Source organism: Antechinus flavipes, chromosome 6 (assembly GCF_016432865.1).
Source record: "Antechinus flavipes isolate AdamAnt ecotype Samford, QLD, Australia chromosome 6, AdamAnt_v2, whole genome shotgun sequence".
In the NCBI taxonomy this organism is placed as follows: Eukaryota; Metazoa; Chordata; class Mammalia; order Dasyuromorphia; family Dasyuridae; genus Antechinus; species Antechinus flavipes.
Genome location: NC_067403.1, coordinates 247,037,741 through 247,053,625, shown reverse-complemented (window position 1 = coordinate 247,053,625; position 15,885 = coordinate 247,037,741). Strand labels below are relative to the sequence as shown.

Sequence of the window (15,885 nt, the reverse complement as noted above, 5' to 3'; positions counted from 1 at the left end):
TCCAAGTGTCTTTATTCCAAATCCAGTGTTCTTTCCCCCTCCTCTGGCTTCTACTTGAGATGCTGTGAATAAAATTCAGGAACTGGAAGTTCGAATCCAGCCTCAGATGCTTTTTAATCTGTGTGACTCTGGGCAAGTCACTTCACCCTGTCCGGCTTCATTTTCTCATCTGTCCAACGAGCTGGAGAAGGAAATGGCAGCCCACTCTAGTGTCTTAGTCAAGAAAACCCCAAATGGGGTCCCAAAGGGCTGTATACGACTCAATAATAGCAGCTGGGGCTTTGGACCCCTCAAGGCACTCTATGGCACCATATACATTTTATGATGAAGTTCCTCTAGCACTTGAAGCCCCGAGTCTAGTGCAAAGCCCTTAGCTCCTACCCTCTGATAATTCCTTTAAGACCCTTCCCTGTCTTGCTTTAGGAAAGAGTGGTTCCGAACTGCACCGAGGGACGGCTGGAAAAGGGATTGCTTCTGGCTGCTGCCATCCCAGAGAGCTGCCAAATCAGTTCCGGCTCCATTGTGAACCTGACACCGGAGACTGAACCTGATACTGAAATCTGCCTGCTCGCCTCTCTCTCTCTCTCAGGGGGCCTGGATTGTGATTCCGGATGGGGAGGTGTTTGTGAGGACAGGCCGCAGGGCTCCAAGGGACCGGGCAGGGGGAAACCTGCTGCTAACTCACTGCGGGCTTGGAGAAGCCATTGTCCTTTTCTAGCTTCGGTTTCTTCATCTGTAAAATCGGGTGGAAAGAGAGGTGGGGCTGGGTAGAGCTGAAGCTTGTGGTCCTGGCCCGGTAGAGTTCGGGGAGCCTCTCCTGGGCAGCGGGAGGTACGGGGCGTTGCCTGTGGGACAATCACAGACCCGCAGGGCTGGTGGGAGATCACCAGCCATACTTGAGGAGAAACTGAGCTTGCTATATATTATCCAATTATACTGTCTTTTCTAGAGGACCGCTAATGGGTGGGGAATTTGAGGGGAAGCCAGGGCCTGGGAGGAAGCACCCAGAGACCCCTTCATTTCACAGACGAGGAGGAAGTGGCAGGGGCAGGTGAAGGGGCTGCGCAAAGGCCGGCACATCGGGACTGCAAGTGGGAAGATTGAATCGGAGTTCTTCCGGCTCCAATTGGGGGTTCCTCTTGTACCATCCAGCGGCTCACAACGGGCACAGGCCCTGAGGTCTGCACAAAGATGGGTGCGGGTATGCGCGCACACGTAGCACACAAATGCCCACGGCGCCCGCAGCGCCACAAGTCACGCACGCAGTCACATCTCCCGCACTCTCATTCCCGCAGGCCCACAACCGGGAGCACACGCGTGCAGGCGCGTGCCCACGTAGCACCCAAATGCCCACGGCGCCCGCAGCGCCACAAGTCACGCACGCGGTCACAACCCCCGCAGGCACACAACCGGGAGCACACGCGTGCAGGATCGCGCACACGTAGCACCTAAATGCCCACGGCGCCCGCAGCGCCACAAGTCACGCACGCGGGCACACCTCCCGCACTTTCAGTCCCGCAGGCACACAACCGGGAGCACACGCGTGCAGGATCGCGCACACGTAGCCACAAATGCCCACGGCGCCCGCAGCGCCACAAGTCACGCACGCGGGCACACCTCCCGCACTCTCATTCTCGCAGGCACACAACCGGGAGCACACGCGTGCAAGCGCGCGCCCACGTAGCACCCAAATGCCCACGGCGCCCGCAGCGCCACAAGTCACGCACGCGGGCACACCTCCCGCACTCTCAGTCCCGCAGGCACACAACCGGGAGCACACGCGTGCAGGCGCGTGCCCACGTAGCACCCAAATGCCCACGGCGCCCGCAGAGCCACAAGTCACGCACGCGGGCACACCTCCCGCACTCTCATTCCCGCAGGCCCACAACCGGGAGCACACGCGTGCAGGATCGCGCACACGTAGCCACAAATCCCCACGGCGCCCGCAGCGCCACAAGTCACGCACGCGGTCACAGCCCCCACAGGCACACAACCCGGGAGCACACGCGTGCAGGATCGCGCACACGTAGCCACAAATGCCCACGGCGCCCGCAGCGCCACAAGTCACGCACGCGGGCACAACCCCCGCAAGCACACAGCCGAGGAGCACACGCGTGCAGGCGCGCGCAAACGAAAGCACAGATACACTGACAGACAGACGCACACTCCAGACTCCGGAGCCGCAGGGGCTCCCCAGCGCTCCCCAGCGACGGTGGCAGCAGAGCGCGCGTCCAGATCTAAGGTCTCGTTCCCCGCGCCTCCAGCCCCGCCTCCTTCCCTCTCTCGGCCCCTCCCTCTCTCAGTCCTCCAGACTCTCTATGGTATCGCGCGGGCTAGCAGAGCCGCTCCGGGGTCCTCTCTAGCTCTTTCGTCTTCTCTATGGCAGCGTTGCTTCCGGTGGCGGGAGCCGGGGCTGCGCACGCGGGAAAAGATCCTGATCCCGGACCCCCCTCCCCCGCCCCCCCCGAGCCCACCCGAGTCCCCCGCGTCCATGTCTATGCCCCCTGGAGGAGCCCGGGGTTGAGGAGGTGAGACGATGGGTGGGGGCGGGGGCGAGCGGCAGCAATCCTGCGTGGGGGTGGGGGGGAGTGCACAGAGGTGGGGGGAGGGGAGATAAGATGGGAGGGGGGAAAGAGGAAACCACAAGGGGAGGGGAGACAGAGTTGGGGGCGACGACGAGAGACTCTCGGGGGGTTGGGAAGGGAGATGTCAGGAGAGGGACGTGAGGGGACGGGCCACTCGGAGCCTGGGAGAGGGGGCCTTGAGGGTCCCTCGGTGGGCAGCCGGGGGCCACGTGGGGGAGGGGAGGCCTTGAAGCGGACTGGGGGTGATGGGGAGAAGGGGGCGGGGGTCTGGCCCCCGATGCACTCGTTAATGATGGGGGCGGGAGCCCTGGTCGCAGCTGGGGATCAGTAGGTGCGGACTAGGGTGGTCGTGGCCCCCGGGGTCCAGGGGAAGACAAGTGTGGGCCCTTGTGTGCACTGAACACCCACCTGCCCGGTGAGTGAAGAGCTGTAACGCTGGGTCCTAGGGACTCCCTAGTAAAAAGTATTCCCGGCTTGTGTGGGGTCCCAGGGACTCGAAAGGCTCTCCTGGGGAGCCGGCCCCGCTGGGGGCTGTGTGAGAAGCCAAAACTTGGCTGGCCCCGTTCCCCAGGGCAGTCCTTGAGGTGGGGGAGCGCCCCCTGCTGAGACTTGGCCCCGGGAGCCTCCTTTAGGCAGCCCTCCTTCCCTGCCCAGGCCCAGCTCCCCTCCAGGAGGGGGGGACATCACTAAGGACTCCTCTCCCTCTCCTCCCTCCCCCTTCCCCCCCCCCGCCCCCGTGGGGTGGCTGCTGGAGCTCCCTTCTCCTCGTTGCCTTCCAGCTCCTTCTGTGCCCCCAGACCCCAGGAGGCTTCTGCTGGCCCGCTGACCTCCTAGTTGGATTTCTGTTGTCCGGTGCTTGGGCCAGCGGGGCCAGGTCAGCATGGCAGAGACTCTGGAGTTCAATGATATCTACCAGGAGGTGAAAGGCTCTATGGTAAGAAAGAATTGGCCTTTTAGTCAAAGCAGGGGGAGGCTGGCACTGGCCAGATAGCCTGGGCAGCAAGGACAGAGGAATAATCTCTTTCCATTAAGAGGCTGGCAGTCTTGGTCCTTTGTGAGTCAGTAGGTTTCTGGGGGTTTTGGCTGGCTGGCTGTTAAGCAGCTCTGTGGTAGTGTTCTTGTGGGGAAACATGAGAGTATTGGTTCAGAAAGGGCCCCTGTGGCTATCTGGTTGAACCCCTTCATTTTGCAAATAAAAAAGCCGAGAACCAGAAGGCAGAATTGGCTCGTTACTAGGTCATGGTGGCAGAGTCTGGGCTTGTGACTCTTGGTTCTGGCGCTTTTCCCATAATCCCACACTGCCTCAAATTTACCTGCTGTTATGCCTTTGTCTTCTGAGTGAGCGGCTGTCCCCCAGGACGGGTGGTGGGGTCACAGGAAGCCAGGGCATGTTTTTGTTACCGTCTCCTCGGAGTATTTTGTCCTTTTCTCCTGCAGAACGATGGTCGTCTTCGATTGAGCCGCCAAGGTATAATCTTCAAGAATAGTAAGACGGGCAAAGTGGACAACATTCAGGCCGGAGAGCTGACCGAGGGCATCTGGCGACGGGTGGCTCTGGGCCACGGCCTCAAGCTTCTGACTAAGAATGGCCACTTCTATAAGTATGATGGCTTCCGGGAATCGGTGAGATTTGCTCTTCCTCTGCCACCGCTCAGCCCATTCCTACTAAACTGCTCTCATAGGTGTTTCCTGAATTTCCCGCTCCTCCTCGTCATCCTGTCTTATATAGTCTTAGGAGCTGGGGACAATATTCTGTGACCTCTTAGGGATGCTTAGCCATCATTTTCCCTTTCTTGTGAATTTTTTAGCTTCATTTTTTTTCCCTTTTTGTCCTTGTCGAATAACTTAATCCTTTGTTTTTAAAAATACATTTTCCCCCAGAAACAGTTTTCTGTCCCTACCCCCAGAGGGAGGCAGGAGGGAAAACAAAATTTTTATTCCAAGTATGTATAGTCAGACAAAACAAATTCCTGTACTGACTGTGTCCAAAATATGTTAGGCTCATCAGTTGGCTGGCAGGAGGTCAGAAACATGCTTTGTTATCGTTCCTCTAGAATTCTAGTTAGTTATTACATGGATTAGAGTCAACTTTTAAAGTTGTTTGTTTCTATGGTTCCCTTGACTTCCTTTATGTCCCAACCAAAATCCCAACTTTGAAACCTTTCAAAACACCTTTTAATTCTAGTGCTTTTCTTCTCTTAATTATTTCCTATTTATCCCATACATAGCTTGTTTGTATGTTTTGAATTTATCGGATATTAGATTTGTTGTCTCTGGTGGGTCTGTTTCATACGTATCATGTATCTTCCTAGGTTTTCCTCTTTCTTGGATCTCTGAAGTATAGGCTAATAGTAGTTTCATTAGATCTAAAGGGAGTTTAGTTGATTTTGATAGGATTTCACATTGCTTTTCAGTTCAGCTGGACCAATTCATATGTCTATCTGCAGTGCATTAATGTGCCTTGTTTTCTCACAGCCTCTTGGATATTTGTTATTTTCCTTTTTTGTCAACTTTGTTGATTTGATAAGTGTCAGGTGGAACCTTAGAGTTACTTTAATGTTCTTTTCTCTAATTGTGAGTGATTTGGATTAATTTTTGCCTTCCATCTTGGACTTCTTTCCTTGAAAATTGCCTGTTTCTATCTTTTGACCATTTATCATCTGGGGAATAGCACTTTCATAACCTGCGTCCCCTTCTCTCCTACTTTTCCAGTCTTTTTATACCTTATTCCCTGACATGTCCAATGACATCCTCTTCCTTGCTGTTCACAACAAACACACTGTCTCTCGGGCTCTGGGCATTTTCCCTCACTGCCTGGGATGCTTTCCTTTCTCACTTCCCCTGACTTCCTTTAATGTCCCAACTAAAATCCCCACTTTTGAACCTTTCAAAACATTTTTTAATTCTAGTGCCTCGCTGTTAATTGTTTCCGATTTATCCCACATGTAACTTATTTATATGTTTTGGATATTGGATTTATTGTCTCTTTCCTTAGACTGTGAACTTTTTGAGGAGAGGCTTTCTCTTGCCATTATTAACTCCCCAGTGCTTTGCACTGTGCCTGACACATAGTAGGCACTTAATAAATGTTTGTTGGTTGATTAGCTCCACTGTTTTACCTCTTAACCAGAAATCAGTTTGTTTGGGGACTACTGCTCTGTAGTGTAGTTTGTTATATGGTATTGGTATTCCCTTTCCTTTCCCACTTTTTTTCATTATTTACCTTGAGGTTCTTGACCTTTTACTCTTGAAGAATAATTTCATTTTTTTTTCTAGTTCTGTAAAGTAATACTTTGGTTGTTTGGCGTGGTACAGAATAAATGTTTATTGTTTGATTATAAATCTGAATCAGTTACTATATATTTTGGAATCGAGGCCCTTAGCAGTGAAGTTTGTTGTGAAGATTTTATTTTTTATTGGTTACCTATTTCCCTTTTACTTATAGCTCCATTGGTTTGGGGCAAAAACTTTAATTTTGTATAATCCAAATTGCCCATTTTATCTATTCATCCCTTGTAATTACAAGTTAACATTTATATGGTGCTTTAAGGTTTTCAAAGCTTTACAAATGTTACCTCATTTCATCCTCACAACAACAATCAAGAAGCAGGTGCTATTATCTTCATATTACAGATGTGGAAAATGAGGTAATCAGAGATTAAGTACCTTAGCTGAGAGTCATACAGGTAATAAGTGATTGAGGCTGATTTTGAATTTAAGTGTTCCTTATTCCAGGACCCTCACTCTATTCACTGTGCTACCTTGCTGCCCTTTTTTTTTAATCCCTTGTTTCTTCATAACCTCTTCCCCTACCTTAGAACTGAATTATTCCTGAATCAGTAGTTTTTAAAGATAGTTTCTTCCTTACTCCTCTAATTTATTTATGGTGTCTTCTTCTATTTAATGTCTAAGTTTGTATCCATTTGTAGTGTATCTTGGTATATGACATGAGAAGCCGGTTTACTCCTTGTTTCCACTAAATTGCTTTTTACTTTTCTGAACATTTTTTGTCACAATGTGAGTTCTTAGTCCAGTAGGTCTTTGGGATTATCAAGCAATAGACTGCTAGATTTATTTATTTCTGTATGCTGCAAGTCTAATCTGCTCCACTGATTTACCTCTTAACCAGAAATCAGTTTGTTTGGTGACTACTGCTCTGTAGTGTAGTTTGTTATTTGATATTGCTATTCCCTTTCCTTTCCCACTTTTTTTTCATTATTTACCTTGAAGTTCTTGACCTTTTATTCTTGAAGAATAATTTCATTTTTTTCCTAGTTCTGTAAAGTAATACTTTGGTTGTTTGATTGGCGTGGTACAGAATAAATTAATTTAGGCAGCATTGTCATTTTAATTATATTGGTTCTCCGTACCTGACTTTATCTCTTTGTACTATTCTCCAGGGACAAGTTCTTATTGAGTTTATAGTTTTTCCACCATAGTTTGCCTCAGAGGTGTGAGGATAAATTGGCTTGATTACTTTTAGAGCATATCAGGGAGGGCCTAAGCCAGACTCATTGAATCTTTTCTCTCCTTGTAGGAGTTTGAGAAACTGGCAGATTTCTTCAAATCCCACTATCGTTTGGAATTGGTAGAGAAGGACCTGTGTGTGAAGGGCTGGAATTGGGGAACGGTAAAGTTCGGTGGTGAGTCCAGAGATTTGGAATTATGGGGGAATGGTTAAGGATTCTGTGTCAAATAGGTTTCAGACTTTTTATTTGTGATTGTCTTTAACTTCTGATTCTTCTTCCACTTTCAGTCAGAGAACTGGGCATTTTGGAGATAGGAGAAAATCAGAGATCTCAACAGAGCTTACAGTAGAGTTGTTGCTCCCTAGGTCAGCTCCTGTCTTTTGATATCGGCGAGCAGCCGGTCTTTGAGATCCCTCTCAGTAACGTGTCCCAGTGCACCACCGGCAAGAATGAGGTGACCCTCGAATTTCACCAGAATGATGATGCGGAGGTCTCCCTGATGGAGGTGCGCTTCTATGTGCCACCCACTCAGGAGGATGGTGTAGACCCCGTTGAGGTGAGAGTTGGAGGTGCTGGGCATGGGGCCGGTTGGGACTGTCTGGGCACAGGCCAGGTGGGTGAGGAGAAGGGAGCCGGCCACTGATTTCAGGTGTGCCCTTTCCCAGGCCTTTGCCCAGAATGTGCTCTCCAAGGCAGATGTGATCCAGGCCACTGGAGACGCCATCTGCATCTTCCGCGAGCTGCAGTGCTTGACACCCCGAGGCCGTTACGACATCCGCATCTACCCGACCTTCCTGCACCTCCATGGCAAGACCTTCGATTACAAAATCCCATATACCACCGTGTTACGACTTTTCCTACTACCTCACAAGGACCAGCGCCAAATGTTCTTTGTGGTGAGTTCTGGGATGCAGATGAGAGCATTCTTCTCAGTTTGGGGCTGAAGTTGGAGTCGGCCGGGTCTGGGCCCGCCTTCGGTCCTGGCCCCCAGAATCGTCAGCCAGTGCCTGTGGAGTCCTTACTTTAGCCTTCTCCCTGTCTCTTTTATCTCTCTCAGATCAGTCTAGACCCGCCCATCAAGCAGGGCCAGACCCGATATCACTTCCTGATCCTTCTCTTCTCCAAGGATGAGGACATCTCCCTGACCCTCAACATGAATGAGTAAGCTGAGGAGCCACGTCAGGATCGCTGGAGGACTGAAGGTCATGAGGAGACGTCTCATTAGTTGTGTTCTTTGCTTGTAGGGATGAGGTAGAGAAGCGTTTTGAGGGTCGTCTTACCAAGAACATGTCTGGGTCCCTCTACGAGATGGTCAGCCGCGTCATGAAAGCCTTAGTGAACCGCAAGATCACAGTGCCTGGCAACTTCCAGGGGTGAGATACAGAGAAGGCGGGAGGGAGGACTGGCTCCCAGCACTGAGCAATCAGGGGGCCTGGGCCTCCTTTCTTACCTGTAACATAGGAATCATGATACTGTGGCCTGATTGTAACAGAAAAATGTTGTAAACGAGTGCTGTGCAGTGGGATTCCTGATTAATATCGGCGCTAATGTCGGCCTGATACTGTGTATGTGGTCCCCTTCCTCCTCCGTGGTCTCGTGGACAGTTCCAATGAATCAGTTACCTACTATTTTATTGTGACCACCCCCTGGCTTGTGCGTTGTACCCTGTCTGGGGCTTATAAAGAAAGGCAAGAATGATGGATATCCTTGTCCTCCAAGAGCCTACGTTCTAATGAGGGAGTAAAATAAAAAGATTTTGGGGATATTATAATTAAATTAACCCCAGGCTCCAAGTAGTAGTATTTTTCCTTGCCAGCACAGATGCCTCATTCGTCCTTTTCTGAATCTGTGTATTGTCTGTCACTGACTAGACCCGTCTTTTCCCCGTGCCAGGCACTCGGGGGCCCAGTGCATCACCTGTTCCTACAAGGCCAGCTCAGGACTTCTGTACCCGCTGGAGCGGGGCTTCATCTATGTACATAAGCCACCCGTGCACATCCGATTTGATGAGATCTCCTTTGTTAATTTTGCCCGGGGCACTACTACTACTCGCTCCTTTGACTTCGAAATTGAGACAAAGCAGGGTACGCAGTATACCTTCAGCAGTATCGAGAGGTGAGTACCCCCTTCGCTTCTTTCCGTTTATACCCTGATTGCTACCCATCGCTCGACCCGTCCTTTTCCTGGTTTTAAAGTTGAAAAGTTTTAATGAGTCTGTGTTCTCATTGGTGTAAAATACTGCCCATCCCCACCTTTTCATACTCAGATTTGTGTCCATTCTTCTTCCATAATCAGCCCAATGTCTTTTTTAAAAATTTTTTCCTGATTATTTATACAACACTCAGGCTTCCCATCCCTTCTTGTTCTCCAAGGGTCCATCTTATTTCTAGTTGTAGGTTTTCTTAATGATGTCCCTCAGTCTGACTTTCTGCATTTCTGGTGTTATTGTGGCATGCTGCAGCCTACTTATACCCATGATTTGTCTCCTACTCTTTGGGTAATCCATCTTTTGAGATGTTAGTGTTCCCTGACTAGAATGTAGAGAATCTTGGTGATTTGAAAATGGACTTTTGGGAAAGGAGCAGCTTGGGACTGGGCCTGTCCTCTAGGTCTACATGACAAGATCTCTTACTGTCCTTTTGAGCTCATGAGTTTCATGACCTTCCTCCTTTGGAGCTCCTGCTGGCCTTAGGACACCTGTAACTTCTCTCCTGGCAGGGAGGAGTATGGGAAGCTGTTTGACTTTGTGAATGCCAAGAAACTCAACATTAAAAACCGAGGATTGAAAGAGGTACTGGTGTGGCTGGGCAGGCTGGGGGCCGCTGACATCCCGACATCTTCCGTGCCGGGGTAGGACTGATGGTCCGTCTCCAACCTTTTCACTCTTTCTTCTCTCCTTACCCTTATAGAAAAAAGAGGTGTGGGCGACCCTCTCCCCCTTCCTCCTGGCGCAGGTTTCCTCAGCATGGCTGCGGTTTAGCCTGCTTCCCCAAGCATGAGCCCCCACGGGGCGGGGAGAGGCTCAGTCTTTCCTAACTCGGAGAGGGGCCCTCGGCCCCGCATGTCAGCTGCGTGTGGAGGTTGGGGTGCCAGGCTCTCCGGGGTGCTGCTCCTCCGCTCTTACTCACAAGCATGCTGGGCAGCCTTTGGAGTGTACCAGTGTGTGCAGGGCTCGGGGAGCTGAGGACTGGGCCCTTATTCTTCCCTTCTCTCTTTCCAGGGTATTAACCCGAGCTATGATGAGTACGCGGACTCGGACGAGGATCAGCACGACGCCTACCTCGAGCGGATGAAGGAGGAGGGCAAGATCCGCGAGGAGAACGCCAATGACAGCAGTGACGACTCAGGAGATGAAACTGGTGGGTGAGACCGGGAGTGCGAGCCAGGCCGCTCGCCGTGCGGGGCCCCGGCGCTGGGGATGGGCCCGTGGGCCCTAACCGCCCCCTTCCCGTCTTGCAGATGAGTCATTCAACCCTGGGGACGAGGAGGATGACGTTGCCGAGGAGTGAGTTTGGGCACTGCCGGATGTGGGTGAGACGGTGGCCGGCACCTCTGGGCTCGGCAGATCTCTACAGGCCTTTTGTCCTAGGCTCTAGCAAGTGACCGTTAGCATAAAGGGCCCTCACCCATTTGGGGTTTGGAGGTGAAGTAATCGCCCTGAAAAGGACCAGTCATAACGTACAAGGACTGGATTTGGGGGAACTGGGTCCAAATCCTGGCTTTTCTGCACAGTGCCACTGTGTTTGGTAAATCGTGACTCCCTATGATCCTCAGATTCCGTAGCTTTAAAACGAGGCGGCTGCAGCGGTAACTAGTGGGTCTCCATTGTCCCTTGTGTGCTAAAACCTGGGTCTGCCCTCAGGCTGAGTGCTGAGATTGGATGTTGGGTTAGGATAGAACTGAAGAGAATGGGTTGCCATTGCAGTACTCCCCCTTCCTCCCCATCTCAGTTAATCTGGAAAAGAACCATAGTATTTAAAGCTAGGAGGGACTTGGTCTAGTCTGAGGCCTAAGGAGCAGCCCAGGTAGCTCAGCCTTGGTCCCATGGACAGGAGGGAGCAGCTCCTGCAGATGGAGACAAGAAGCTCCCAGGGCGGGGGCTGAGGAGCTCAAGGTTGGAGGCTTTCAGGCCCGTTGCCTTTCGGGCCCGTTGCCTTTTCTGGCTGCCCAGGTGTCCTGGCAGGGTCAGGGGTGGGGGTGAGGGGTCTCCTGGCCTCGCTCCCTCCTCCCCCGTTCCTTTCTAAGTTCTTTGTTCCCGCCAGGTTTGACAGCAATGCTTCTGCCAGCTCCTCCAGTAATGAGGGCGACAGCGACAGGGATGAAAAGAAGAAGAAGCTGGCCAAGAAAGCAAAGATTGTCAAGGAAAGAAAGTCCCGGAAGAAGCCCGTGGAGGTGAGGACTGGCCGAGGCAGCTACTAGGCAGTCGGGAAGGAGGGGGGGTGGGTTGGCTGGGGGCTTTGAGGAATCCAGAGGAGCGGAACTTCTGGGGGAGGAAAGGCCGTGAAGAGGAGGCCTCTTTTAGGGATCTCCTTGTGGGTTCACTCAGAGGCTGAGGGCGATGGTAACCCTTGGAGCTGAGAGTAAATGACCGCACTTGGGCTTTCTCCTCCTCCTGCAGGGTAAGAAGGGCAAGGATCCCAATGCCCCCAAGAGGCCCATGTCTGCCTACATGCTATGGCTCAATGCTAGCCGGGAGAAAATCAAGTCAGACCACCCCGGGATCAGCATCACCGATCTCTCCAAGAAAGCTGGGGAGATCTGGAAGGGGATGAGCAAAGAGAAGAAGGAGGTAAGGCGCGGGATCCTCCGGCTGGGGCAGAGGAGTCACATCCTGGCTGGGTTGTAAGGAAGGGGGGCGGTGGGGAGGATGGGGGGAGGGGGCGGTCAAGGACATCACTGAGGAGAGGGAGCGCTCATCCGTCCGTCTCTTCTGTCTTTCCTGATGGGCTGCTAGGAGTGGGACCGAAAGGCTGAGGAGGCCAAGAGGGAATATGAGAAAGCCATGAAGGAATACAGTGAAGGGGGCCGAGCTGAGTCTTCTTACAGGAAGTAAGTGTTGACTCTGGGCCCTGGAAATGATGTCCCCACTTGAGGGTGAACACAATGCTGAGGCCCCCGTGGCCTGCCAGGAAATGGGAGAAGGGTGGAGAGGTGGTGATCGCTGTATTTACGTAATGTGAAAGAACCAATCGGGTTTGGCCCTGTGGATGGGAGTAGGAGCCACGAGACGAGTGGAGGTTTCAGAGAGCTAGTTTGGCTCCAAGAAAGGAAAAATGTCTAAACAGTTTTGTCTCTGGAGGGGAATCCCTTGGGAGATAGTAGCTTTTTTCCACATTGAAAGGTTTCAGAGGTTGGATGACATTAATGACCTACTTTGCTATAGGGGGCCACATTTCAACAAATGCAAATCCAGTCCATAGGCTTCTACTATGTGTAGTGTACCTCAAGGCGCTGGGGGAAGCAAGATTGGAAAAGGGACGTGAGCCTTGCTGGGAGAGAGTGTCAGAAAACAGGACATGGACTTGCAAAAAGGAGAAGAAATGAGGGGGTTTGGGCAGAGGGTGGATCCAGAGTCAGTCCTCAGGGAAATTGCAGGGCCCCTTCCATCGTCACTCCCCTGGAGAAGCCTGCTTGGGAGACAGAATGATTTGGGGAGAAAAATCTGCAGGGAAATGATTCTGTGGAACGCTTGGCTGCTCTGTGTGACTGGGTTCTTGGGGAGGGGGAGAAGTGCTCAGAGGGCTCAAATCCTAAGTTCTGTTGTCTGCAGGGATAAGTCAAAGAAAAAGAAGAAAGGAAAGGTGAAGGTGGAGAAAAAGTCCACCCCTTCTAAGGGCTCATCCAAGTCTTCGTCCAAACAACTGAGCGAGAGCTTCAAGAGCAGAGAATTTGTGTCAAGTGATGAGAGTTCTTCAGGCGAGAACAAGAGCAAAAAGAAGAGGAGGAGGAGTGAGGTGGGACAGACAAGGGGCCCCTAGGGTCTGGGGGGACTGGTGCAGAGTTGGGGGGGAGGTTCGGCCCTCAAGAAGTCTTTGGTAAACCTTGATCTAAAAAGAGAGGCACAAAACCGCCTCTGTCCTGAAAGCTGATGTTCAGAAGGGAGAGAAGAAATGAGTAACTAGGTGCATACAGGGTGTTTGTAGAACATCTGAAAGGTGATTGGAGCAGCTTTGAAAAAAAGAGGTCCCCTGCAGAGGGTGGGGTTGGAGCTAAAAAAAAAGGGGAGGGGGAGAAAAAGAGGTGCAGGGATCAATATTCCAAGCCTAGGTGCCAGGCTTTGCCCAGGGCAGCCAGAGCAGCATCTCTTTGTGGAGCTGTAGGTTGGCGGTTCTGGAACTTAGAATGTATGGGGAGAGAAAAGTCAAGAGATGGATGTGTATGAAGGGGCCATATTAAGAAGGGCTTTAAATGCCAGAATTTTTATTTGATCCTGGAGCCCATTGAGTCGGGAACACAATCAGCAAAGTCCCCTTGGCATCTGTGTGGAGGATGGGCTGGAGTGGGGAGAGACCCCAAGATGCTGAGGATGGTGGTGTCTGAGACTAGCAGGGAGGTTCAGAATCTTTGACAGAGGAGCGTGGGGAAGATGATGGGTTCTGTTTTATGCTGTTGACTTTGAACTTCTGGCAGCCGGTGTGAGATGTCAAGCAGGCCCTTGGTGGTGGGAGTCACTCAGGAAAGAGATTGAGAGTTGGATATACAGAGCCTAGAGAAACAGTCATTAAATATGTATTGTATGCCAACCACTTGCCAGGCACTGTACTAAGAAAGCAGATACCCCAAAAAGAGATACCTCTGCCCTTAGGAGCTTATGCTTTAATGATGAAAGACAGCACATAAACTGTTGAAATGTGGGGAGGAAGGGCATGGTGGCAAGGTCTGAGAAGTTACAGAATAGTGCAGCCAGGTGGAGAAATGACATTCTGAACGGAACACTCTCCCGAAGTGAAAATTTGGAAATTCATGACCCTGTCTTCCAGTGTGGAGCAGAGTCAGGATGGAAGTATGCCCCAAGTGGGGGGATTTTGCAGGATAATGAAGTGAATCAGGAAGTGGAATGCTTCTAGATTCCAGAATTTGACCTCTATGTGTGTGGCTTAAGCGGAGGAGAGGAGGTCATGGGAACTGAGTGGATTGAGGATTCCGGTATTTGAAGAAACATCAATATGGACGTGAGGCAGTGGGATTGGGATTAGCGGTGAGAATGCTTCACCCGGAGGACCGCATTGATGGGCGGCATCTTGAACAAGTGCTTTGGGCACCTGGGTCTGTAAAACCTGCCTCCAAAGTGTCCCCTTTGTGTCCCCCCAGGATTCTGAAGAGGAGGAGGAACTGGCCAGCACACCTCCCAGCTCGGAGGAGTCAGGATCCGGCTCAGATGAGGAGTAGAGAAGCCCCTCGTCTTCTCTGCTGTCCCTGTCACTCTCCCAACTCCCCGTCTACAATTTCCATCCAAGCCCTGTTACCAGCAGCCCCTAAACTGAGAAATAATCCCTGGACTCAGCTCGCAGTACAGCCCTCCTTGATTTATGGACTTGAGTGACTGGGCAGGGAGGGCTTCTTGTTCTCCATGCTGCTTCACAGGGATGACACAGTTGAATCTGGGAAGAAGGTAAAGGTCAGAGCATAGGTTATGTGGGACCGAAGCACTTCACCTGTGCTCTCCTATCCACGCTACTGCCAGCTGATCCCCTCTCTGTCCCTTGGCAACTCATGGGAAGCTGCAGCAGGGGCCAAACACAGGGTCAGCCTTGTAGCCCCTTGCTGGGGCCTATTTCTATTTTTATTTTGTATTTCTGGTCAGTGGAAGTCACAAAAGATTTAATAAAGCAAAGTGACTTTAGCAGCCATGTTCAAGTGTACCTCCCCACCCCTGCCGGACAGCTCCCTCCGTCCCTGTTGGGCAGGGTGTGCCATGGCCGGGAATCTGAGCTTCAGGTACGCTCCTTCCCGTCCGAGTGATGTTTTCACCCCCTCGTCTCAGGATGAGCCATCTGAGGTTTGGGAAGTGCACACTGATTGGATTACTAAAGACTCTTGGTCTTCCTGCTCCATTATCTGGGCTGTGTTTGAGCTCCTGGCTCCAAACATAATCACCTGTGCGCCATGGTGGTCTCTAGGCTTGGGCTAACTTGATCAAGATCGAGCGGCCTCCTGTAAACCTGGGCCGAAGAAACCTGAGCCCGGGCCTGGGCATAGGGGTGCAGAAGTGGGACTGGAGGCGGCTGTGGGCTCTGATGTTTGGGGACCGTGGAGCCTGTGCCATGAATCAAAGCTGTCCTCCTGGGGTGTTCTTGGCACCAGGCCCCCTCTGGAGTATGGCCTTCAAACTCGGGCCAGTGAAGTCCATGGATGGCCTGGGAGGGAGTGTATTTAAGTACCCAGAATTGCAAAGGCAGCCATTGCTCAAATAAGCAGACACATCCTACGTGCCTATAACACGTGTCTGTAAAACCAAGGTTGGGAACCTGCTCGGGTCCAAATCATTTATTGGGAAGGGAGGAGGTGGGGGAAGCAGGAGGGGTGGTCCCAGAAAAGGACCAGATCTGGCAGCGGAGGCCCCCACTTGCCTGGGAATCACTCATGAGTAGGCTGGGGGCGGCCTCCGGGGCCAGGACAGCTTGGGGTTCGGGAAAGGTGTAGGGGATGGAGCTGGGCGGGGACTCCCTAGGCTAACAGGGATGCCTGCTGGTGTTGCTAATGGGCCCTGAGGTTGGCAGAATAAGCTCTTCCAGCCCTTGCGATGTGAGCCAGGGTCGGCTGAGACACGAGGCATGTGGGACGTTGACACGTGGGCGAGAACGTCCCGTTTCGAGATCCCTGTCGCGGGC

The 15,885-nt window shown here is 51.7% G+C and overlaps 1 protein-coding gene across 1 annotated transcript; it reads left to right on the top strand.

Moving 5' to 3' along the window:
* Positions 1-2,380: 2,380 nt before the first annotated feature.
* On the top strand, positions 2,381-14,897 carry SSRP1 (structure specific recognition protein 1). Its single transcript, XM_051965964.1, has 17 exons — positions 2,381-2,528; positions 3,365-3,519; positions 4,023-4,208; positions 7,123-7,228; positions 7,420-7,610; positions 7,720-7,950; positions 8,112-8,215; positions 8,299-8,427; positions 8,948-9,169; positions 9,773-9,845; positions 10,275-10,413; positions 10,514-10,559; positions 11,317-11,446; positions 11,673-11,843; positions 12,009-12,103; positions 12,825-13,008; positions 14,366-14,897. Exons 2-17 carry the CDS (start codon positions 3,466-3,468, stop codon positions 14,441-14,443), a joined length of 2,139 nt encoding a protein of 712 aa, XP_051821924.1. The 5' UTR covers positions 2,381-2,528; positions 3,365-3,465; the 3' UTR covers positions 14,444-14,897.
* Positions 14,898-15,885: the final 988 nt, after the last annotated feature.